We start from the raw sequence: 22,653 nt of genomic DNA on the forward strand, positions 1-22,653 counted from the left end.
CTGGCTTTGGCATTGGAGGCCTGAACAAGTCACTTCAAAGTTCTAAACCCAAACTGAGTATCCAAGGCTGAGACCCCAGGAAAGATTCCAAGGCTGAGACCCCAGGAAAGATTCCAAGGCTGAGACCCCAGGAAAGATTCCAAGGGTGAGGCAGCTCAGTGCTGGACCCCAGTCAGGCTGGGTGCCTGGGTTGTTTGAAGTTTTGGAGGGGGGGGACTCTGAAATAGCACCCTGGAGGCCATGGCAGAGCAGGGAATCGGGGGTTCTGGAACGAGGACATCAGTTTGTGCCCAGTCCCGCTGTGTCTCAGCTCTGTGCTCTTGGGCAAGTTGTTTAAACTCTCAGTTCCTTAATTCCTTTCCTTCTCTTGGGGTGGCAGTGGCACACGCCTTTAATCCCAGCACTCGGGAGGCAGAGCCAGGTAGATCTCTGTGTGTTCAAGGCCAGCCTGGTCTACAGAGCGAGATCCAGGACAGGCACCAAAACTACACAGAGAAACCCTGTCTCAACAACAACAACGAAAACCTCCTTTTCTTCTCGAAGCTTACTATGGTATATGCCAACTGTGTTTATTCATTTGGAACGCTGAGGGCTGAACGTACGGCCTCGGGCTTGGTAAGCAAGCATTCTATCACTGAACTATATTCGCAGTCCCAGATACACCAATGCCGTTTTCTTTTTTTTATGCTGTCCTGTAGGCTCCTGGGCTAGATAGGAAAAGAAAGCCCACCTATCGGAGGATGCCTGGGGCCAGGCGGGAGGAGCCTCAGGGCCATTCTGCTCTGCTGTGTGTGTGTGTGTGTGTGTGTGTGTGTGTGTCCTCACATGATTGCTGGAGTGTTCTGGGGAAGGCGTGAGGTGCCCTGTCTCCATAGCACACAAGTTGACATTGTACCGACATTCTCATCCTCTGCCTAAGCGTCCTCAGACCCAATGAACCAGGAAGGTGGTGGAATCCACTCTGAAGGGGTTTCGGTGCTGAGGCTGAAACCGGAACCGTCCAGTCACACTACTGGGGACAGGGTCAGCTGCCTGTTATCTGGGGAGCTGAAAGAAAGGCCACCACCCTACTGCTGAAGACAGTGGGCTGTGTGTGTGTGTGTGTGTGGCGGGGGGACGGGACGGGGCACAGTGCTCCTGAAGGCACAGGTTCCAGTAGAACTCTGTATGTCTTGAAGTGTACCCGGTCCCATCAAATGCTGAGCAGGTGTCTTTTTTCCCCTGGGGATGTCCAGGGGGCTTCATGAGTGATAGCGCAGCACAGAGAAGAGGCATGGGTGGGAGTGGGACTCAGGTTTTATTTGGAATCATTAAAAAAAAGAAAAAAGAAAGAAATCACAGCGGCATCTGAACTGTGGGATCCAAAGGACCATAGGGCAAGAGGAGCCAGCAGGGGGCGCTGGCGCTGGCAGTAGCGTGCGTGCGTGCGTGCGTGGACAGGCTTGTGGCACCGAGCTGGGGAGCAGAGAACGCGGGCAACCTGCAGGGCACTCTACGCAGGGCACTTACTGTGCCAGGTGGGAACAGGGTCCAAGGTAGAGGGGTGTCCCTTGGACCTCTGTGGTTGATGGCAGCCTCCTAGTCTCCTTCACTCTTGGCCTGGCAGCGAGGGGAGGGGAGAAAAGGAGGGAAGGAGAGAGACTTGCACTCAGCTCGGGACCCACAGCTCTCCCTGATCACCAGGGAAGGGTCACTTATGAGGAGATCATGCACTCAAGCCCAGGTCTGCCACACCCACGTCCCTGTGGGAGGCTGTGGAAAGTTTGCCAGGACTCAGAAATGAAGATGGTCTGTGCGGCTCCGGTCTCTACCGGAACTTTCTGGTGTACCCTGGGAGTCCCGTTCTTACCTCCTCATCCTCTTGCCCTTTGGCCTCCTCGTCCTGTGCAGGCGCAGGTTTTCCCAAGTCCTCCTACAGGGTGCAAAGAGGACACAGGCTATGGGAAGACACCCTGACCCTCCGCTGCCTGCCGCCAGGGCCTCTGCTGCCAGCTCTCAGGGATGAGCAGAGACCCTTCATCATCTTACTGTACTTAGAGCATCTGGAGGTGCTTACAGCGCTGGTGACAGCGGTGACGATGATGATGATGATGGTGCGTGCTCACCATGTGCCTGGCAGAACTGTTTCCTGGCATCCTTTCTCTGCATTTCCCCACAGCCCCATGAGATAGATGGTGTGCCATTTCAGATGAGGAAATGCGGACCCGGATAGGGTCTCTTCCCAAAGTCATACCGTCTGTCTGCAGAGGTGCACAGGCACACTCCAGTGACAAGAGACCCTGTGCTGGCCCCAGAGCAGGTGTTTGGGATGGGAGACCCCTCCCTTTCTACCCACTCCTCAGAGCAGGCTTCTGCATCATTGGCTGTGTGAGATGCTGGGGTTCCACCACTGGGGTAGCCTGTGGTAAGTACAGGGGCTGAAGATGACAAGTCTTTGGAATCAGCTTCCTCCCCAGTCTCCATTCTGGAATCCCCATCCCTGCACAATCTGTACTCAGTCTTTCAAGAGTACAGCCAGGAGCTGGCCACTTATGGGAGATCCATGCTCACATGAACTAGCTTTTTGACTGTGGCTCATCACCTAATGTCTCCAGGCTTTCCTTTCCACATCCTGTTTTGTGGAACTTGGGAGCCCATTAAAAGGGTAAGTGTAAAGTGCTTAAAAGCAGAGCTTACTGTTGGTGAGAGCTCAGACATCTATCCCCAGAGAACCTGATGGCGCTGTCCTTTCAGCTCACACACACACACACACACACACACACATACACACACACACACACACACACACACACACACACACGCCCGTTCATACATGCATCGCATGCATACACATCCACGTACATCTCCACCATTCCTACAATGCACATACACCCCACATGCTCACACAAAGACTTCAGAGGGTGGAGTCCGAGCCCTCCTGATTGGCCACCACCAGGGGGCAGTGTTTCCCTCACGGCTTCAAGGGGAGGCAGCGGCCAGACCCCGGGACAGAGGGAGGTTGGACAAAGGATAACAGGTAGCCCTGGTGGTGGCTTGGAAACTTGAGCCTGTCTAGAAGGCTGCCTTTCACCGTACAAGGCCCGAATTCACTTGTAAAATTTAGTTCCTAAATGCTGAAAGTGATGAGCTGGGCGTGGTTTGAGTGTCACTTTCCTTGTGCATAAAATGAACCCCAAGTCCCCACTGTAGGGGTGTGGTGAGGATTCCAGATACGAACAGGTGTAAAGACACCAAGTCACCTCAACACACACAATGGTGCTGCTTGTGAGTCAAGCAGTGTCTAACACTCCTCCCTGTGTGCCCAACGGTGTCTCCTGTTGCCAGAGAGCCCAAGGAGAGGACATGAGCGAGGCTCACCTTGCGCACCACCCCGGTGGTGACCACGATGTTTTCTGCCTCCTCCACGGTCTTGGTGGCCACCGTGTTGACACTGGTGACCACAGCTTCACTGACGGCATTGGCCTGCTCCTTGGTCTTCTCAGCCACTGCAGAGGATTCTGGCTGGACTCAGCCCTGGCCCTCTCCCCTGCTGCCCACCCAGGCTGGGGAGAACAGCCCCTTCCTTCCCAGAGCTTGGATGTCTGACTCCTGGTTATTTCCATGCCTTTCTCTGACTCTAGGGCAGCAACAATGTGTTGGGGAGAGCAGGAGCCTACTGAGGTCTGTCTTCAGGGAATAGGGTAGTTTGGGTCACCTGGGGCTTAGGTGGACTCTAGGTGTGGGCCCTGGGTATAGGGCAAGATTCGTGGGTCCCTGATGGTGGGCAGCCTTACCTGAAGTTACACTTTGTACCACATTCTCCTTGGTTTTGTTGCCTAGTGGAGGAAAGAGGTGTTCAGCCTGTCAGGGCGGATAGCTGAACACCCTGGGGTGGGGGTGGGGCAGGAGGGGATGAGGATGGTGTCTGGGGACTGCAGCCCCTTCAAAGGGACATTTCCTGCTACGTCTGAAGGACAGAGGCCAAACGGGAAGGAGACAGGACAGGACGTGGGGACAAAGGACACCAGGCCTGAGGTAGGGTCACTGGTGGGTCTATGGGCCCTGCATGGGTGTGGCCCGGGCCTCAGAAGCAGCAGCTGAACAGAGCAGAGAAAGCTGAGTCACAGGCTTGGCCACCCCTGCCCCCTCTTTGGAGGGAGACCAGAGAGCTGGGGTGGGTTGAACACTCAACTGGACCCATCTCCACAGCCTACCCCTTCCCTCTAGCCTACGTGGGGTCATGCGTCTGACTTGACTGCAGCAGCTCCCACTGGAGAAAGTGGGGTCCACCTGAGCAGATCATTGCCTCCAGGGTCTCCAGGCTTAGGAGACCCCAGACATGTGTGTACACCCAGGTGGTCTGAGTGGCACTCTGATCCTAGAGACCTCAGAGTCCCTCCCCGCAAAGTTCCAAAGACAGATAGATAGTAGCGTATTCTCCGGGACGTGGGGACCCTGCCTCCACAATCAGGGTTTCATCTCTCTCAAAACGCTCCCCAGAATGGGGGTGCGGGTCAGCAGAGGGAAGGTAGCAGGATCGGCCCTCCTTTAGGGAGCCCTCTGCCCCGCCCTGCCCCGCCCCGCCGGCCACACTCACCCACATACATGACCCCCTCCTTGGTCTTCTCAGCCGCCTCTGTCACTCCCTGCTTGGTCTTTTCCACGGCACCCACCACACCCTCCTTGGCAATGGAGAACCCTTTCTTGAAGACATCCATGGCGGTTACTCGGATGGGACCTGTCTGTTGTGAGCTGCGGACCGGAGCTGGCAAGTGCCGCTGCAATTGCTGTCCCTGCCGCTGCCGCCGCTGCCTCTTATTGACGTGGATGAAATATTGATGCTGTGGCTGCTGGCTGGAGCCCAGCCAGCCCCGGGCAGGGAGGGGGCAGGGAGGGCGGGCTGGAGAAGAGCATGCCCCAGGGGGAACACCAGAGAGCAGGGCCTGGGCCCCTACTGGCTCAGTTCTGCCCTGCTGACTCCTGTCATCCCAGGGGAGGGGATGCTTGCAGGAGGCTGGACACATCCCAATCTATCACTGCCCCTCATTCATCCTTGGAAAGCCATGGTGGTCTTGTGCCCTGGGTGTTGTGTGTAGAAGCTAAGTGCCTTGGCGGATCCCTCCGTGTCCCAGGTTGGGCAGGGGTCAGGGTCTGTCCAGTGAGTGACCCATCTGCAGACTGCCTTGGTTGTCCAGCTACCCACAGCATCCTGGATGCTCCTGAGCCTGGAGCTCTCCAGTCAAACCTGTTGGAAAGCTGAGACCAGAAACACACAATGCTTCCCCATACCCTGGACTGGGCCACGTGCTGTGCGATTCTAGCATCTACCACCCACCTGCTGGTTCCCATAGCCCAGCACCAAAAGGTGCCAAGAAGGCATGATGTGCCTGCTTCCCACTTCCTGGCCGACAGCGTGGGTGGCACCAGATCTCCTGAGGCTGACACTTTCTACGATCCTATCTCCAGGGGGGCCTGGAACAGAGTCCTGTAGAAATGGGGTTGATAGGGCCACCCTCAAGTGTCTCCCACACCCCCAATGTCCTGATTCAAGTGCCCTTAGGACACAGGAATTGGCCTGAGTGGTTGGTGACCTCAGAGGGGGCCAGGCTGGAAGAGGCGGGGGCGGATGAGACTTACCGGGTGGGCCGGACCAGGCCACTTCCTCCCTTTGTTATCCCCATGTTTTCTTTGCTTTCCGAGATTTTACTTGAAGACCACATCACCAGCAAATTTGGGAGCCACTTGCAAGGTTGAGCCTCAGTGGAGCCAGCTAAGCCTGTCCCTCGCCATGATCCTGACACTGCTGCTGGGCCTTGGGGGGTACCTGAGCTGGGGACTTCCGGGAGCCGGGGCACAGGACCCTGGTACCAGGTTCTCTGATCCCCAAAGGCCCAGGGTGCCTGCAGCCTGGGAAATGGAGGTTGCAGATGCCAGCAGAGACTCCATTGGACGGTAAGGAAATCCTGGCCTTCACAGAAGTCATGGGATGATATCTGAGCCCCAGATATGCATCTGTGGAATGGGCTGATGTGTGGCTAACGGGTGCTAGCTTCCTGAGTCCAGGCTGAGGATGCCAGGGTGGTCCCTGCTTGACCCTTGGCAGGAACTTTGACTGAGACTGCTATAGAGGAAGCAGCTCCCACCATCAGCTACCAGCATGGAACTCAGAGGGACTGGTGTTCTAGATGCTTCCAGCTCCTGCTCTTCGAAGGAACTCAGCCCTGAAAGCTGAACCCCAGCAAGGCTGGCCCACCCTAAGCCCTAGGGGACAGCTGCTCCCAGGGGAGGCATTTGGATCTAAGTGCCCAAGGTACCAGGCCAGGATTGAACAGTGAGTGAGGGCTCCAGGGTCCCCCGAGCTCATGGAGGCAGGGAATCCTAGAGCAATTCCATGAGGCCTCCTGGATGGACAGGATACAGGATACGTGGTTTTCCAACATCCTTTGTATGCTTGGGGGTGCCTAGACTCTAGGTCTGTCCCTCAGGGTTTGGAGTCTCATGACTGAACTTGTCCAAGGTAGAACCCAGGTGCCACTGACTGGGCCAGCCTCTGGGGCACAGCTTTTCAAGTATCCTATTATTTTCCCAACAGCCTTACTCACAGTAGAGGAGCAGAAGGCTCACCTCACAGTGGCTGAGTAACTTGCCCTAGGTCACAGCCAAGGAGAGCTGGACCTTTCCTTTCATACTCAGCTCTGAGTGGAACCCCTCGATCTATAAGGCTGAGTGGCGGCTAACTCACACCCACCCACAGCCTCCCCACTACATACGAAAGGGACTGTGATGGGGTTCCCAGACTAATCTGCCTGGGCCAGGTTTCCATGACACGCTCAGGGGAATAGCCGTTGGGCACTTTCTGGAAAGCAGGCTTAGCCAGGGAGAAGCCGCAGGGTGACAGGCGCAAGCCCTGCTTAGTGAGGAAGGGGTGGGTCTGGCAGTGTAGAGAGAAGAGGTCCTCCGTCCATCCCCGGTTCTACTCCGGCTCTCACGCACAGGTGACTGTTGATGGGGGCAATCCTGCCACCCACCTCTGACTTCAGGGCTTCAGGGCTGGGGATCAAGCCTCTCCTCCCCAGAGCCATCAGCAGCAAGTCCCTCCTCCCATTGTGAAGGGAAGGATGGAAAAACTTGAGGGTCAGGAGGGAGGAGCTTTGGTTCTTCCCACCTCCTGGGTGTGGGGAGGGCCTGTTTGCTCCTTAGCCCCTGAGAGCAGAGGACCCTCCATCTTTCCCTGGGCGGTGTTACACTAGGCTCTGGTGACTAGAGGGTTTGTGCATACTGCACTGGGCCCAGAAAGGACCAGGTCACCCAAGCTAGGACTCCTGCCTACTGGGGTTTCCTTTCCACACCCCCAGAAGCTCAGAACCCACAGTCTAAGCTCAAGTTATTGAAGTATCCGGAGAGCCGGTGGGAAAGGAAGGAAACGCTGCTGCTTCCCGGGCTGATTGCTTCCCGTATTCCTGTGACAGGAGGCAGAAGTGACGCTCAGGTCCTTGGAGAGCAGGGGAGGGGGAGAGGACCCAGGCCCTGTATTCCAGTGCTCCATCAGTTGGGGGTGGGGAGAGGCAGCATTGGCATCAATCACCAAACCTCTGCTGCCAGACCCAGGCCTCCTGCTCTGTTTGGCCCTCCAACTTCCAGAGACCTGGGACCAGGCAGGCCCTGGACTCACAGGGATAAGAGCCTTTGGAAGAACCGTGAAACAAACCAAGTCGGAACCTCCACACCCAGTGGCCCCAGACTGCCAGGTCCCAGGGCAAAAGAGGGACATGGTTAGCTGCTTCCTAAGCCCCTGGGGGATCTTGCAGGGGCAGGGAGCACCTTTGGATGTCAAAAGAAAGAGATTCTTCCTAGTTCCTCAGCTTGGTTGTGAGTATAGCATGTGGGCTCCTCAGACCCAAGTCAGCCACTCCAGAGACTGGGTCTGTGGTAGGGGCCATACTGAACCAGGGAGAGATGGCCCTTCTTCTGTGTTGTTGTGACATCTCAGGTGTGGGCATGCCATTCAGGGCCTCAGGTCTCAAAAGGGTTGGAGCCAGGTGCTCTCTGTCCGGATGCACTGAAATGCAGGGTGGGAGTATAAAGTGTCCCAGCAGCAGGCTCCCCTAATGGAAGGAACACTGGGGACCTTTGTAGCTGGTAGTTCAAGGCCCAGAGCTGTTCACCATGTCACCAGAGCTCACACAGCAGCAGAGTGAAGCCAACACTGTGCCTTTGTATCTGTACCTGCTCCTGGATGCAGGGTTCTGGGCGTTAAGTAGGGAGGAGCCTCACAGACCATGGCTGAGGCGCCTTAGGTGCCTTAGACTCAGCGAGTCGCAGGTCCAGGCTGGCTGTTGGAATGGCTTCCCTGCCAAGATATACCACCAATCCACCGCTCCCGTCCAGGGACAAAGCCCGGAGTGGATGACTTCCCTGGGGCGGTCACACTAACAGCTGGATGCAGACCTCAGAGAACAAGGCTTCCAGAAAGGGCACCCTCAAGCCGGGAAGAACCTGTGGAGATGGGCTCCGTGACTAGCAAAGACACACTGTTGCAAAGGCGGCCACAGCAGCCGAGGCACAGCCATTAGGCAGAGAGCACCAGCCCCTCCCGCCGGCAGGCTCTGTCAGCCTTCCCCACAGCCCCTCTCTGTGTCTCTAGGGATGCCGCTTCTGCACATTTCCAGGAGTGGGAGGCGGCCTGACTCAAGGTCACCAGAGTCCAGGAAGGAAAGGGGAGGAGAGATTCAGGTTTCCCAGCTCCCACTCAGGCTCAGCATCCCCTCCTGTCTGTGCCACACAGGGTTGGGGACAGATCCTACATCCACTCTTGACTGGCCCCTGCTCCTCAGCACACCTTCGTGGGGAGATGAGGGTGTCCAGCAGGGCTCCTCATAGGAGGGTACAAGAGAGGAGCAGGCCTGAGGCAGACGGCAGTGAGAACAATGGGGCACTTCAGCATGTCAAGCCCGGGGCACACGTGCTGAGGGCCTCCCGGGAGCTGCCAAGAGCCGGAGGAAACCAAAGCAAAGGTTAGGAATTTTCCCAGGGCCTCGAGGCTGGCTGCCTGTGCTGTGCCAAGCGGGGAGCTGCCAAGGGAGGGGAGACCCGGCGGCGGCATGGCTGCTCAGAAGAGAAAGTCATGGGCAGGAAGGGTGGGCAGCCCAGCATGGCTTTCAGTTCAGGAGGGAGAGCTGGAAAGTCCCATCCTTCCCGGCAGGCTGGACAGGCCAGGCCCCCAGGCGCAGGCCTCCTGGGCTCTAGGAGCACGCTTCAAGGTGTGTGGGGTGGGCTTGTTTACATTTGCTCTCAGGCATTCTGGACTGGATAATTCATGATGGTTGGAGTGTGACATCAGGCCCGTGCATCCGAGGACATTCACTGGTCCATGGTGTTCTCTCTGTCTTTGGCTGTCTGTCTGTCTGTCTCTGCCTCCCCAACAGTGGGATTACAAGTGCATTCAGCCATGCCTGACCTTTTCGTGGGTGCTGACGACCCAGACTCAGGCTCTGTGCTGACACAGACAAGTGCTTTACCAGCGAGCTCTCTCCCTAGCTTTCATCACGATGCTTTCATACATCCGCATCATGTACTTGCCCGATTCGCACCCTTACCCTCCTCCCTCCTCCCTCCTCCCTCCTCCCTCCTCCCTCCTCCTTCTTCCTTCTTCCTTCCTCCCTTCTCCCTCCTCCCTCCTCCTCCTCTTCTCATAGTCTCCCTTCTACTTTCAGGCCCTTTTTGCTTCTAAGTCCAGATTCTGTGTATGAGAATAAACGTGAAATATCTGTTTTTCTGAGTGTGGCTTACTTCCCTTATCTGATGATCTCTAGTTCCATCAATTTCCCCGCAAATGCCATTATTTCAATCTTCTCGATGACTGGATATATATTTCACACACATATATATATATCCTATATAAATGTATATACTATACTACATAATGCTTTCTTTATCCACTTATCTGCTGACAGCCATCTGCTCCAACTCCATACCTGGACTGCTCTGTAAACAGAGCCTGGTAGACAGGATGTGCAGGTCCCTCTGGTTGCTGGTGTAGATCCTCTCAGTATACACCCTGCAGTATGATAGCTGGTTCATAGGGTTATTGTATACTCTGTTTTAGGCTTTAACTATTTTTATACATTTTATGTTAATTAAAAATAAACAACAAAACTATATTGTGCCCCATAAATACACACAAAATATTTTCTGTTATTTAAAAAGTTAAAAAAATTAGATCATAATAAAAAAATGTTATGTACATGGATGTTTTGCCTGCATGTTGTGTGTGCACTATGTGTGTGCCTAGTGCCTGAGGAGGCCAGAAGAGGGTGTTGGATCCCCTGGAGCTGGAGTTACAGATAGTTGTGAGCCACCACTTAGGTGCTGGGAATTGAACCTGGAAAGGCATATTAATTCTGTAATAGATGGGCTGTAACCTGTTGGCCAAATGCGCCAGTGCTCTTAACCATGGAACCATCTCTCCAGACCATTTGTTTTGTTAGTTTGTTTTTGTTTGTTTAGGTTGTTTTGTTTTGTTTTGTTTTTCTAGCAGGGTTTCTCTGTATATCTCTGGCTATCCTGGAACTCTCTCTGTAGAGCAGGCTGGACCAGTGCTGGGATTAAAGGCAGAGATGGCTTTCAGGTTATGACAGACTTGAGTAGCTGTGACAATGTCCACTCAGGGCCAGCTTCAAGGGAATGCTCCTGAACGGCTGCACACAGAGCTCTGCCCTGGGGCCCTACAAGGACTCCGAAGGGCCTACACTTGGGTACATTCCAGCCTCCTTAAAACCCTTAATAATTGTTGAACAATTAGGTCCAATTTCCATCCTGCCCTTGGCCAGGTGCACAGTTAGTCCTGTGTGAAATATCTACCGTCTGTCTTTTTAGAGAGAAAGCCTGCTGATCATAGTTTGCCTCTCTATGATAAAATACTAATCAAAAGCAATTTGAGTGTTTATTTGGGTGCAATAAGAGAAGGCGCATTTGGCCAACAGGTTACAGCCCATCTATTACAGAATTAATATGCCTTTCCAGTGAGAAGGTGAGAGGAAAGCCAAGACGGGAACTACACCTTGGAGGAAGCTGCTTACCTTCTGACTTGCTCAACTACCTTTCTTGCACAGCCCAGGTCCACCTGCCTAGGGATGACACCACCCACAGTGGACTGGGCCCTCCCCTCTGGTAGCAGTTAGCCACAGGCCAATCTTATCTAGTCAGTTCCTCAATTGAGGTTTCCTATTCCCAGGTCACTCTAGGTCACCTCAAGTTCATAGCTGAAGCTAAGTATGACACTCCTGGACTGAAGACAGTCAGTTCTACAAGGTTCACTGAGACCATTAAAAGCCCAGCCCCTGTCCCTCAAAGTGTTAACTTTTAATTCATTAGGCAATTCTTTTGCTATTGATCTCTGTATTTCTGAATTACATACTTAACACTGCTATTTCTTTTCTGTGACAGCTACATGACTTGAGTTTTTTGTTTTTTTTTTTCAAGACAGGGTTTCTCTGTGCTGTTTTGGTTCCTGTCCTGCATCTCGCTCTGTAGACCAGGCTGGCCTCGAACTCACAGAGATCCGCCTGGCTCTGCCTCCCGAGTGCTGGGATTAAAGGCGTGCGCCACCACCGCCCGGCATGACTTGAGTCTTGAAATAAACTATGAATCATTTTTTCCTCTGCATACTTTTAGTTTTCCCTGGATTAAAACATTTGTCCTTCCCCCCACCTTTTGCTTGGTTTTCTGTGTTTTTGTCACTGTTTAAAAAGCTCAGCTTCTCAACCGTTGGTCTACACTCTTAGCATTCATATCAGAGGTTCAAACAACTGTGTCCTCAACCGACTGTGCGTTCCTGGTGAAGACTCCCCCAGAGCTGCCTCACAAGCTGCCCTCTGGACTACTGCATTGTCCTGAGTGTGGCTGCATGTCTGTCTGTCTGTGTGTCATGTGTGTGCCCTGTGCCTGCAGAGGCCAGAAGAAGGTGTCGGATCCCCTGGAACTGGAGTTACAGATGTTTGTGAGCTGCCATGTGAACACTGGGAACTGAAGCCAGGTCCTCTGGAAAAGCAGCCATCTCTCTTAAAAACTGAACCATCTCTCCAGCCTCAAAAGACTGAAGTTACTGTGTAGTTCAGGCTAGCCTTGAACCCAGCCTCTTCCTGCCTCAGGCTCCCGAGTGCTGGAATGAGCATTCTCCTCCACAGATGGCTGTTCTGCTCTCTCGCACTGTGCCCCAGTGGCGCTCAATTCTAGGCTGTGCCTTGGAATGACCCAGAGAGTTCTAGAATGCTGATGCTCTGGCTCAGACTTGGGGTCTTCTGAAACTGGTCTGGGGTTGGGCTTAGAGATTGATCATTACTACTACTTTATCAAAATGCTGGGGATTGAATCTCTGGCACGCTCAGCACATGCTCTACCATCAAGATGCACCTTCAACCCACAAGGGACTTTAGCTTTTAAGAAGCCGCAGATGGTTTTGATGTACAGGCAAGGTTTTGAACCACATTATTACTAATCCACTGCTAAGAGGTAGAAGGAGACAGCAGCTGAGAAACCTGATACATCTGACTTGTTTGTTTGTTCGTTTCTGAGGTAGAGCTTGCACACTGTTGCTCAGGTTGGCCTTGAACTCCGAGCTCTCGCAACCCTCCCAGTTTGGTATGCTAAGTAAATGACCTGGTTGCAACTTGCTGTGTTTGAAAATGTGTCTACTCTTTATTCTTCTGTTGACTGATAGATAATATGTACACAAGATTCTAGGTTGGCAATTATTTTCTGCCAATGTTTTTAATATAATTCTCAATATGTTCCTACAGGGGACATTGTCGAGAGGTTCAAGACCATTCTCTCTCTCTCTCCTCTCCATCCACACATACAATTATAGGCAATTAGGCAACACACATACAAATTATAAGGCAATTCTTTTGTCATTGAGCTCTGTAATATATCCAACTTATTTGTTTATTTTTGAGATAGAAGTCACAGAGAGAGGTTCAAGCAGGGAAGCAGTATCACAGAGGCACTCTGGTCCCAGGGCCCAGAAAGAATCTCTCTCTCTCTCCCTCTCCCTCTATCAGTGTATGTGTGTTGATTTCTGTTTCTATGAGGATGTAGATATAACCATCTTGCTTCCAGAGTTCTAAAATTTCACGGTGGTGAGCTTTGATGTGAGTTTATTTCGATCTTATTGCAGGTTCTTAGTGGACTTTTTGCATCTGAAAACTCAAGCCTTTTTATCTCTGGAACATACAGACACACAACACACAGACACACATACCACACACACACCACACACATAGATACACACACACACAGACACACCACACACAAACACATCATACACACACCACACACAGAGACACACACACCACTCACACTACACACAGACACACACACCACTCACACCACACACACTCACACCACACACACAGACATACACACACCACTCACACCACACACACAGACTCACACCACACACACAGACACACACACACACCACTCACACCACACACACTCACACCACGCACACAGACATACACACACCACTCACACCACACACACAGACACACACACCTCTCACACTACACACAGACACACACACACACCACTCACACCACACACACTCACACCCACAGACACACCCACACACACACCTCTCACACTACACACAGACACACACACACACACACCATACACACTCACACCACACACACAGACACATACACACACCACTCACACCACACACACAGACACCCACAGACACACCCACACACACACACACTTCTTCCTTTGCTGTCCCTGTCGTCTGGATGCTGGGCCTGGGACTGATGCTCTATAATCTCTTATTTTTCATTTCCACTTGCTCTTTCTGTCTTGGTATTTGTTTGCTTTTGTTATTTATTTTTTTACTTATGTGTATGGGTGTTTTGTCTGCACATACATTTGTGCACCAAATGGATGCTGAGTGCCCATGGGGGTCAGAAGGCCTGGAGTTAGAGATGTTTGTGAGCCGACATGTGGGTGCTGGGAACTGAATCTGGGTTCTCTGCCAGACTAGCAGGTGTTCTTTCTTAAACCACTGAGCCATCTATAGTGTGTTTTGCCTTTTTTTTTTTTTTTTTTGGTTTTCGAGACAGGGTTTCTCTGTGTAGCTCTGTGCCTTTCCTAGATCTCGCTCTGTAGACCAGGCTGGCCTCGAACTCACAAATATCCGCCTGCCTCTGCCTCCCAAGTGCTGGGATTAAAGACGTGTGCCACCACCGCCGGGCTTGTCTTTTGTTTTTTAAGCAGCATCTCATATAGCCCAGGCTAGCCTAATACTCATTATGGAGGTGGCCTTGAAATCCTGACCTCCTGCTTCCACCTCCTAACTGCTGGGATGACAGGCCTGTTGTCACCAAACCTGTTTTTACAGGGTGTTGGAAATCTACCCAGTGCTTCCTGTCTGCTGGGCAAGCACTCTGCCTGAGGATTGTCCCCAGCCTGGTTTTGTTTTTATGGCTAATGTAGTCTTTTCATTTTCAAGTGTTCTCTTTGTTCTCTGAATACCCTGCCGACCCCTTACACTTCCCGCCTCCCACGTGGTCCCTGTTTGGTTTCTTCCATGCAGCAACTTCTCTTACCGACGTGGTGGAAGAAGGACCAGCGTAAACTTGGGGGCAGCAGTTGTAGTTCTCTCCCAGTGGAACCCTCTCCCATTTTTGACCTCCTGCTGATCTTTTTCCGTTCCTGAGGATTTAATTAGGGCCTCCTACATGCCAGGCATGCGCTCTAACACCAAGCTGCACCTTGGTTCAGCGTCCTTGTTTTGTAACAGAGTTTTCTCAGGGCTCATCCTCAGCTGTCCTGTTGCGCCTTTCTGAGCTGTTTTGGTGCAGGGGTCTCTGGTGGGCAGTTCACCGGGAGGCTCCCCAGATGTCACCATCTTCAGGTCTCCTTTGCTGGGACTAGGTAGTTTTCCTGCCAAGCTTTTCTAGCCTACTGCCCGGCAGGTGAAGCTAACTGCCAGGCTTCTCGGAGTCTGGTGGGAGAGCAGGCCATGTGCTGTGGTGGGGTGTGGGGTGTGTATGTGTTTCAGGATCACAATGGATGTGGTCACACACTGACCATTAAGTCCTCCCCCTACCCCCAGTATCTGTAATGGTGCCTAATGGCCCCGGGGCAAAGAGCTGCTTCAGAAAGTGAAATTCCAATACCAACAAGCCACCAACCAGCAAAGCCTCTGAACATTGCTCTCTGATGACTACCAGCCGTGGCCACTTCCTCCATGTCCCCATCACCTGGTCCGAGATGCCCACGTTTCTCCTCTAGACCATAAAACCTCTATCAGAGACCATCCATATCTTACTGACTCCCATCCTTTCTGGATCCTGGAACCAGAGTGCCTCTGTGATATTACTTCCCTGCTTGAACCCTCTCTCTGCCTACCATGGCCTCAAGAAACGACCCATTTCTGCCTCTGGTACCATGCCTCTCTAGTAAGGTTTCTCGTTCCCTGGCCCCCATCTGCAGTCCCTCCGACATCCACAGCCCTGTCCAAACTCCCAGCTCCTTGTCTGACTCGCCCTTTAGACACAGCCCTGTCATCGGACCTTTTACAGGTCCTGACCACATCCCTTCTTCTGAGATTGTCCGTTCCCCTTGGGACCCGCAAGGGAAAGTCTGCATGTCCAGTGTCATCAGTGCTGAACTTCATGGGGCAGCAGAGGCCATTGCCACTGGCATCTCTGGAGAGCTTTGTTCTGTAGCTAACTATGAGGGAAAGATGCTTTGACCCTTGCATCAGGGACCAGCCCCCAGGTCAGTGAGAGTGCTCCCCCATGCCCAGGACCTCTACAGTGCATACAGGCAAGGAGTAAAAATGGAGAGAATGCCTCCCAAGTGTTGAGTATACTGAATGTGTCCCCAGCTGCTCTGCAGGATCACCAGGTGGAGGCCTTTCCCAGAGAGGAGGCTGTTCCACCCAGCCACCTTCCTTCCCCAGTTATTGCTAGAAAGTTAACTGCCCAGTAGGCAGGGCCAGGGAGTAGTAGGCACAGGTGCATTCTGGTGAGAAAAGATGGGGAGTAGAATTGGGCAGCTGCCAGGACAGGGCACAAGGTACTTCCAGGGCACTTGATACTCCGCCCATTTAGAAAGGGGCATCACCACCTCCAACCATAGATGGGGAAATAAGATCTCCTTAAGTGTGTCTCTCAAGGTCATACAGCCAGAAACTGCAGATTCAGTCCTAAGGCTCTCCAAGCCCCACCCATACCACGACATTCCCTGGGATCAAGGGAATAGTGAGAGCCTCACAGCTTGCAGGTAGCTGTGTTATAATGTGGGACTCCTTGGCCTCCTTCCACGGGCCCTGGGGAGGCTTTGGGGAGACAGTGGGTCAGGGGCTCTTTTGAGTGGTTTTGTAGAGCCTAGGGATTGAGACAAGAGCTCCCTTCCCTGGCATTTAATGGTTTCCAGAACCCCAGAGCTGGGCTGGGCAGGAGGCAGGGTGGGGCGTCCCCAGACATTGGTGGGGCATCGGGAGTCAGGCAAGGCTCAGCAACCCTTCCCTGTGGCTTCTTTTCCAGGAATTGGTGCCCTTACCAGATCTCTAGACTGGTTACCTACATAGCTGCTTGCAAAACAGAGAAATTACTGGTCCATTCACAGCAGCCATGTCCACAGGGGGCTCCTGACTGCCAGAGAGTCAAAGTCATGTGAGTAGGACGGACAGGCCATTTTCCAGGCCCAGTGGGCCCACTAGAGGTGCTGACCTCCGCCTTCTTCCTCAGGTACCCAGTGGTCCAGAAGCCAGTGTACCAGGTCCAACAGAAGGTGCTGACCTCTCAGGCCTGGAGGTGCTGTCCAGGCTTCCATGGTCCAGACTGCCAGGACTATGGTAGGGCTCCCCAAAGTCCCCCCCAACCCCTGACCCCAGAAATCATACTGTTCTTCTGACTTCTGGGCTCAGCACACCATGCTTCCTTCTGCAGATCCCACAGCAAACCCCGAGCCCACGGAGCCAAGTGGCGAACTCCCGGAGACTTGGGACCAGCTGGATGGCTCTGAACTTGGTGTGTTGCTTTCCTAGAAGGACAGAGCTCGTGTGTTTACTTCTTCCTCCTCAGATGGGCAGCACCATCTCAGGAAAACTTTGTCCTTGGAATCAGCATGGTTTCCTTGTGGTCCTGCACTGTTCTCCGGGAAAGTTCCCATGGCCCTCGGTCTACTGCCTGGGGCTGATACCCATTCCTTTTTCTGACCCCATTTTTCTTAGAAAGCTGGCTTTGCCAGGTACCTTTCTTGCTCCTTGACCTACACAAGCTCCCAGACTTGGAGGAAGCTTTTCCACACTCTTGCACACTGTCCCCCCCACCTGTGCCCCCCAACACCAGCACGTGGAAGTCATGTTGCCCCTAGTCTCAGCCTTAACACAAAAGAGTCACCATTTATGAATTGATTTCAAGGGTGGGATAGGGGATGGATTTCACTACGTAGTCAACTATCTATTGGTTGGAGCTGCTGGGAATGGAATTGTGGCTAAGAAGAGAAATGTGCTGATTGATTAGTCATGTCTGCTGTGGCTGTGGGAGGAAAGGTGGTAGAGAGCTGCATTTGCCCTTCTGAGGCTAATGGCTTCTAAGCTCCAGCTCAAGAGGGGCCAATGTATTCCCTCGCTCTGAGTCCCAAGTCTTTTCTTGACTGCATTATCTATCTGCCCATGCCTGGTGAGTTTGCCTTTAACACTTATGTCTGGTATGTTTTTAGGCCACCCTGGCACAGAGTTCAATGAGATTAAGGTGCCACAGGAACACCTGCTTCAAAATCTCCAGAATGATGCCCAGCTGGCAGAAGATGACCTCCCAGGCACTTGGGAGGCCCCAGCCAGCAACCTTACAGCTGAGAGGATGGAAGCCAATCAAACAGAATTCGGTGAGTAGCAGTCCCCAAGAAGGCACAGATTTCAGAGACCCTCCTCCCCCAGCCCGGGGAGGGGTGTCTGCTGCAGCAGACTTGTGTGAAACATGGTATCTGTTGCAGGGTTTTCTGGCAGGATATCAGAGCACCTGCTGCAGCCCCATATCGATGCGTTCCTGAAGGCACACTTCAATCCCATGTGGAAGAGCTTCGGTGAGAGCTTGCACAGCCTCTCCAAGGCTATCAGAAACCTGTCTCTTGATGTGGAGGCCAATCACCAGGCCGTCAAGATGCTCCAGGAGGGTACTGTGACCAGGGCTGACCTCCAAGAGCTTGGTGCCAAGTTTGATGCCAAGGTCCAGGAGAATAACCAGAGAGTGGGCCGGCTGCAGCAGGACGTGGAGGACCAGCTGCATGCCCAGCGCCGTGCCCTGCACCACGCCCTCTCTGAGGTCCAAGCTGAGATGAGCACCAAGTTAAAACAGCTTGTCAAGGCTCAGGAAGTTCCAGGGGCAGAGGGCAGCCTGGTGGTGGCATCTGCAGCGGCAGCAGCAGCAAGGCCCGAGCCCGAGAGCCTCCAGGCCAGGCTGGGCCAGCTGCAGAGAAACATCTCTGCTCTGTACACAGTCATCGACCAGAAGGAGGAGGAGTTGCAGAGCACCATCAAGAGCATGGACAGTGTCTTGAACCGGCACGTGGATGAAATCAAGGAGCTGTATTCTGAATCAGATGAGACCTTCGATCAGATCAGCAAGGTAGAGCGGCAGGTGGAGGAGCTGCTGGTGAACCACACCGGCCTTCGAGAGCTGCGGGTGATCTTGATGGAGAAGTCCCTGATCATGGAGGAGAACAAAGAGGAGATGGAGCGGCAGCTGCTGGAACTCAACTTCACTCTGCAGCATCTGCAGGCGGGTCACGCAGACCTCATCAAGTATGTCAAGGACTGCAACTGCCAGAGGCTCTACTCTGACATGGACGTCATCCGGGAGGGCCAAAGGGACGCCATGCGCACCCTGGAAGAGACCCAGGTGAGCCTGGATGAGCAGCACCAGCTGGACGGTTCTTCTTTGCAGGCGTTGCAAAGCACTGTGGATGCCATGTCCTCAGTGATGGACAAGCACAAAGTAGAGGGTGAGCAGGCAAGGGCCGAGAGGGCCCGGATGCGGAGCCAGCTGCGGGCGCTGGACCACGCAGTGGAAGCGCTGAAGACCGTGGCGAACCAGACCGGCAGAGAGATGCGCCAGCTGCATAGCTCCTTCGCAGCCCTTTTGGAGGATGCGCTGCGGCATCAGGCGGTGCTGGCTGCCCTCTTCGGGGAAGAGATGATGGAGGAGATGTCAGAGGAGGCGCCTCGCCCTCTGCCCCTGAATTATGACCAGATCCGCCTTGCTCTGCAGGACGCCGCCAGCGGGCTGCAGGAACAGGCGTTTGGCTGGGATGCCTTGGCCACTCGGGTGGAGGCCTTGGAGCAGCACCCACAGTTGGCAGAGCGACTGGAACCCAGCCACGACTCTGGAAGGGAGGAGGAAGCCACAGCTTTGGCGAACCTGGAGCAGGAGATTCAGCGCCTCAGCTCTGATGTCAAGCAGGTTGGGCAGTGCTGTGATGCCTCCTGGGCTGCCTCCCTCAATGGCTCCCTTGAAGACCTACACAGCATGCTTTCTGACACCCGGCACAGCTTGAGACAGCACCAGCAGCTCTTCCGCAGCCTTTTCCAGAACTTCCAAGAGCTGGTGGCAAGCAACATCAGCCTAGACCTAGGTAAGCTGCACACCATGTTGAGTAAGAAAGATAAGAAGCAGCAGATAGGAGCATCCCGGAAGAGGGAGAAGAAGCAAGTGGTGACGTCTGCAGGTACACGTGCCAAAGGGATGGAGAAAGGTGTTCTGGACTTAGAGCTCTGGGAAGCAGGTGAGTGCCTGGGCCCTGGAGACTGGCTGTGTGAGTCCAGGGCGGGACTATCTGCCTACCCAGCTGCTCCCTTCTCCCCGGGGGAGGCGGGGACATGGGGTGCATGAGAGCAGGATGATCATTGATCACCACCACTCAGGAGGCTACCTTCTCCCTCTCTTCAGGGCTATGGGCCTCTTTGTTTGTTTGAGACAGGATTTCTCTGTGTAGCCCTGACTGTCCTGGGACTTGCTCTGTAGACCAGGCTGGGCCCAAACTCACAGAGATCTGTCTGCCTCTGCCTCCTAAGTGTTGGAATTAAAGGATTGTGCCTCCACACCTATGGGCTATGAGCCTCTTAAGCTAGCTGGAGTATAGGGAGGCATAAGTCAATTGTAGTTCCAGAGCCCAGGAGTTGGCAGAGGCCCTAGCTACAGAACAGAGTAGAATGTCTCAACTCTTCACCCTCACCCCAGTCCCTGTCTTTCATAAGCTCACCCCTGCACTCTAGGGAGGGTAGACTGGAGCAGGGATCATCTACAATGGCAGCACCCCCACCAAAGGTGAACACAGGGAAAGGCCTTATGCTCAGAAGGAAGAGGCTTCCTTAGAAGATACAGTGGGCGGTGTAAATACCCTGTGGTACCTCTCCTGGGCTTTATCATGACGACTCAGCCTTAGCTGCTCAAGCATGCATTCATTATCATCACATCTTACCTGAAACTGAGGTTCAAGCCCAGCAATGACCTCAGCCAAGCAGTGAGCAGCCCAGAGAGGCTGGCTCTGAGCTGCAGCAAGTCCACAGAAGGCCCCTGAGGGGCCACCTACACCCGAGTTGTCACAACACCTGATAGCTTCCTTTCCCCAGCACGGGCGTAGTGTGCAGGAACTGGGGCCGTTCTACACCCCCCCCCCCCCTTTCCAGAGAGCTGCATCCACGTATGCTAACTCCTCCATCTCTTTTTCTCTTGTGAGTGGAACAAGCCTCAACATGCTGATGACTTTCACCGTTTGCCTGATAAGGTTAGGTGTCTGGTTACTCCTGCAGTATGTTTTTTTTTTTTTTTCCCAGAAAATATTTTTTTTCCTTTAAAAACTCTTTTCTTTCAAGAAGGCCATTGATCTTCGATTTGTGTCCTGCAGGGAAGCGCACCCTCAGTTTGCATAGCCCTTCTGTCTTCTGAAGTCCATAGGGTCTCCCACTGGGTGGACTCCCAGCTGTAGGCAGGTTGAAAGAAGAACCAATGGCCCCCAGCAGGCACCGTAGGGCAGCCTTTCACCAAGGCAGGAGCTCCACCTGCTGGATGCTTTGGGGACTGCAGCACCAGCCCTCAGGATTCCCTGTGGCAGACAGGAAAGCTATTCATAAACAATTCTTATAAAATCTTCCAGAGAGAAGCAAAATTTTGTCATTCCTGAGGCTATTTCTGGGTTTGGAGGCAAAAAGATGGATTGCAGTCTGAGACTTAAGTCACTAACTGCTTTGCAGACTTATTTGAAGTCTTGGTTCCATTTTCTGAGAAATGAGGGGGTTTACACACACACACACACACACACACACACACACACACACACACACACACACACACACACACAGAAAGACACAGAGACAGAGAGATAGAGAGACAGAGACAGAGATGAAGGAACTCCCAAGAGGATCTTGCTAAGATTCGCCTCACTTTCTGGACTCCATAAGGTACATTCTTGTCCCATCTGCAGGCTGTTAGTTAGTTTCCTGAGCTTCCTGAACGGGTGGTGTAGCTGACACCCTTCCTCTCGTTCAGGTGGGGGTGTTGCTCTGCCTCCAGTTTCAGCAGGATTGTGCTTCTGCAAGTGAGGAAGCCAGGAAAGCACCCCAAATCGAGAGGGTCCAAGGTCTGCTCTCTGCTTGTGGTCTGGATCATCAAACTGTCCCTTTATACCCTCCAGTTTCCCCTTCTGCCATGCTAGGGCTCTGTGCAACATTTTGGAAATCATTAAAATGACTAACCAGGGCTGAAGAGATGGCTCAGTGGTTAAGAGCATGGGCTGTACCTCCAGAGGGCCTGGGCCCAATTCCCAGCACCCACATGGCAGCTCACAACTGTCTATAACCTCAGTTCCAGGGGATCTCGTGACCTTTTCTGGCCTTTGTAGGTAGCACCCATGCACATGGTACACAGACACACATGCAGGCAATATACCCATTCATATAAAATAATAATTACAATTTAGATGACTAGCCAGAGGAGGTCCCCCTTACTCAGGAAAGGTCTTACCATGTAGCTCAGATTGGCTTCAAAATGAAGATTTTACCGCCTGTCTCCCATGTTAGAATTACAGGTGTAATTCTAGGTGTACATGCCTGGCTTGAAGGGGTTTCTCCTTTCTTTTTCTTCATGCTCTTGTGCCCACATCTGGTAAGAACTACCATTCCTGCTTTCAACTATCTCCCATGGTTATTTCGAGAATAGGTAATATTCTCTCCCCCACACCTCAGATGTCTCAAGATTCCCAGCAAGTATGTGCCGGGGTATGACTTAGTAGTAGAACACTCGTCCACCACGTGTGAGGCCATGTTCCACCCCCAGCACTGATCTGGAAGGAAGGAAGGATCCTTGGCAGGTAGCAGGCACGTGGGAGTTGGGTACCCGGATTTCTAGCACAGCCCACCAAGCCATGAGCCTTGGGAAGCCGAAGACACTTGTTTCTCTAGAGAGTTGTAAGGATGGGATCAAAGAGCGTGCTTTGTTGAAGATCAAAGGAGAAAGTGCATTCACCAGCCAGACAACACATCTGACTTCCCCTTCTCTCCCACTCTCTGAAACCACACTGTCTGAGACAAACACTTTTGGGAATGCACAAGGTCTCTAGAAAGAATGTCCTGCTCCTAGTGCAATAAGGCGAAGGAGGCGGAGTTTGGGA

The 22,653-nt window shown here is 53.0% G+C and overlaps 2 protein-coding genes across 6 annotated transcripts in view; one reads left to right on the forward strand and one right to left on the reverse strand.

Annotated features, from left to right (window-relative positions):
* The window catches only part of Mmrn2 (multimerin 2), a 35,320-nt gene that overhangs the window by 7,155 nt on the left and 5,512 nt on the right, over positions 1-22,653 (forward strand). The window contains exons 3-8 of one of the 5 annotated variants that reach the window (XM_052733967.1): positions 5,680-5,931; positions 16,530-16,658; positions 16,734-16,840; positions 16,935-17,015; positions 17,710-17,874; positions 17,983-19,770. In XM_052733967.1, the coding sequence (XP_052589927.1) occupies positions 5,680-5,931; positions 16,530-16,658; positions 16,734-16,840; positions 16,935-17,015; positions 17,710-17,874; positions 17,983-19,770 (2,522 nt within the window). Of the gene's footprint in view, positions 1-4,959; positions 5,932-16,529; positions 16,659-16,733; positions 16,841-16,934; positions 17,016-17,709; positions 17,875-17,982; positions 19,771-22,653 lie in introns of those variants that run through there. The other 4 variants (XM_052733966.1, XM_052733970.1, XM_052733968.1 and 1 more) reach the window with 4 other exon arrangements.
* Sncg (synuclein gamma) lies at positions 1,279-4,763 on the reverse strand. Its single transcript, XM_052733972.1, has 5 exons — positions 4,577-4,763; positions 3,774-3,815; positions 3,358-3,485; positions 1,850-1,912; positions 1,279-1,599 (listed from the first exon to the last, which is right to left on the reverse strand). Exons 1-5 carry the CDS (start codon positions 4,695-4,697, stop codon positions 1,579-1,581), a joined length of 375 nt encoding a protein of 124 aa, XP_052589932.1. The 5' UTR covers positions 4,698-4,763; the 3' UTR covers positions 1,279-1,578.

The sequence above is a fragment of the Peromyscus californicus genome, unplaced genomic scaffold (assembly GCF_007827085.1).
Source record: "Peromyscus californicus insignis strain IS unplaced genomic scaffold, ASM782708v3 Scaffold_12__1_contigs__length_115047231, whole genome shotgun sequence".
Lineage (NCBI taxonomy): Eukaryota > Metazoa > Chordata > Mammalia > Rodentia > Cricetidae > Peromyscus > Peromyscus californicus.

Bases quoted from the DNA above. Each gene is read 5' to 3' on its own strand.
- Sncg (XM_052733972.1), bottom strand. From the start codon at position 4,697: ATGGATGTCTTCAAGAAAGGGTTCTCCATTGCCAAGGAGGGTGTGGTG. The intron at 3,486-3,773 runs GTAAGGCTGCCC...AATCCTCTGCAG, and splicing joins GGTACAAAGTGTAACTTCAG to TGGCTGAGAAGACCAAGGAG. The intron at 1,600-1,849 runs GTAAGAACGGGA...CCTCGCTGCCAG, and splicing joins AAGGGCAAGAGGATGAGGAG to GCCAAGAGTGAAGGAGACTA.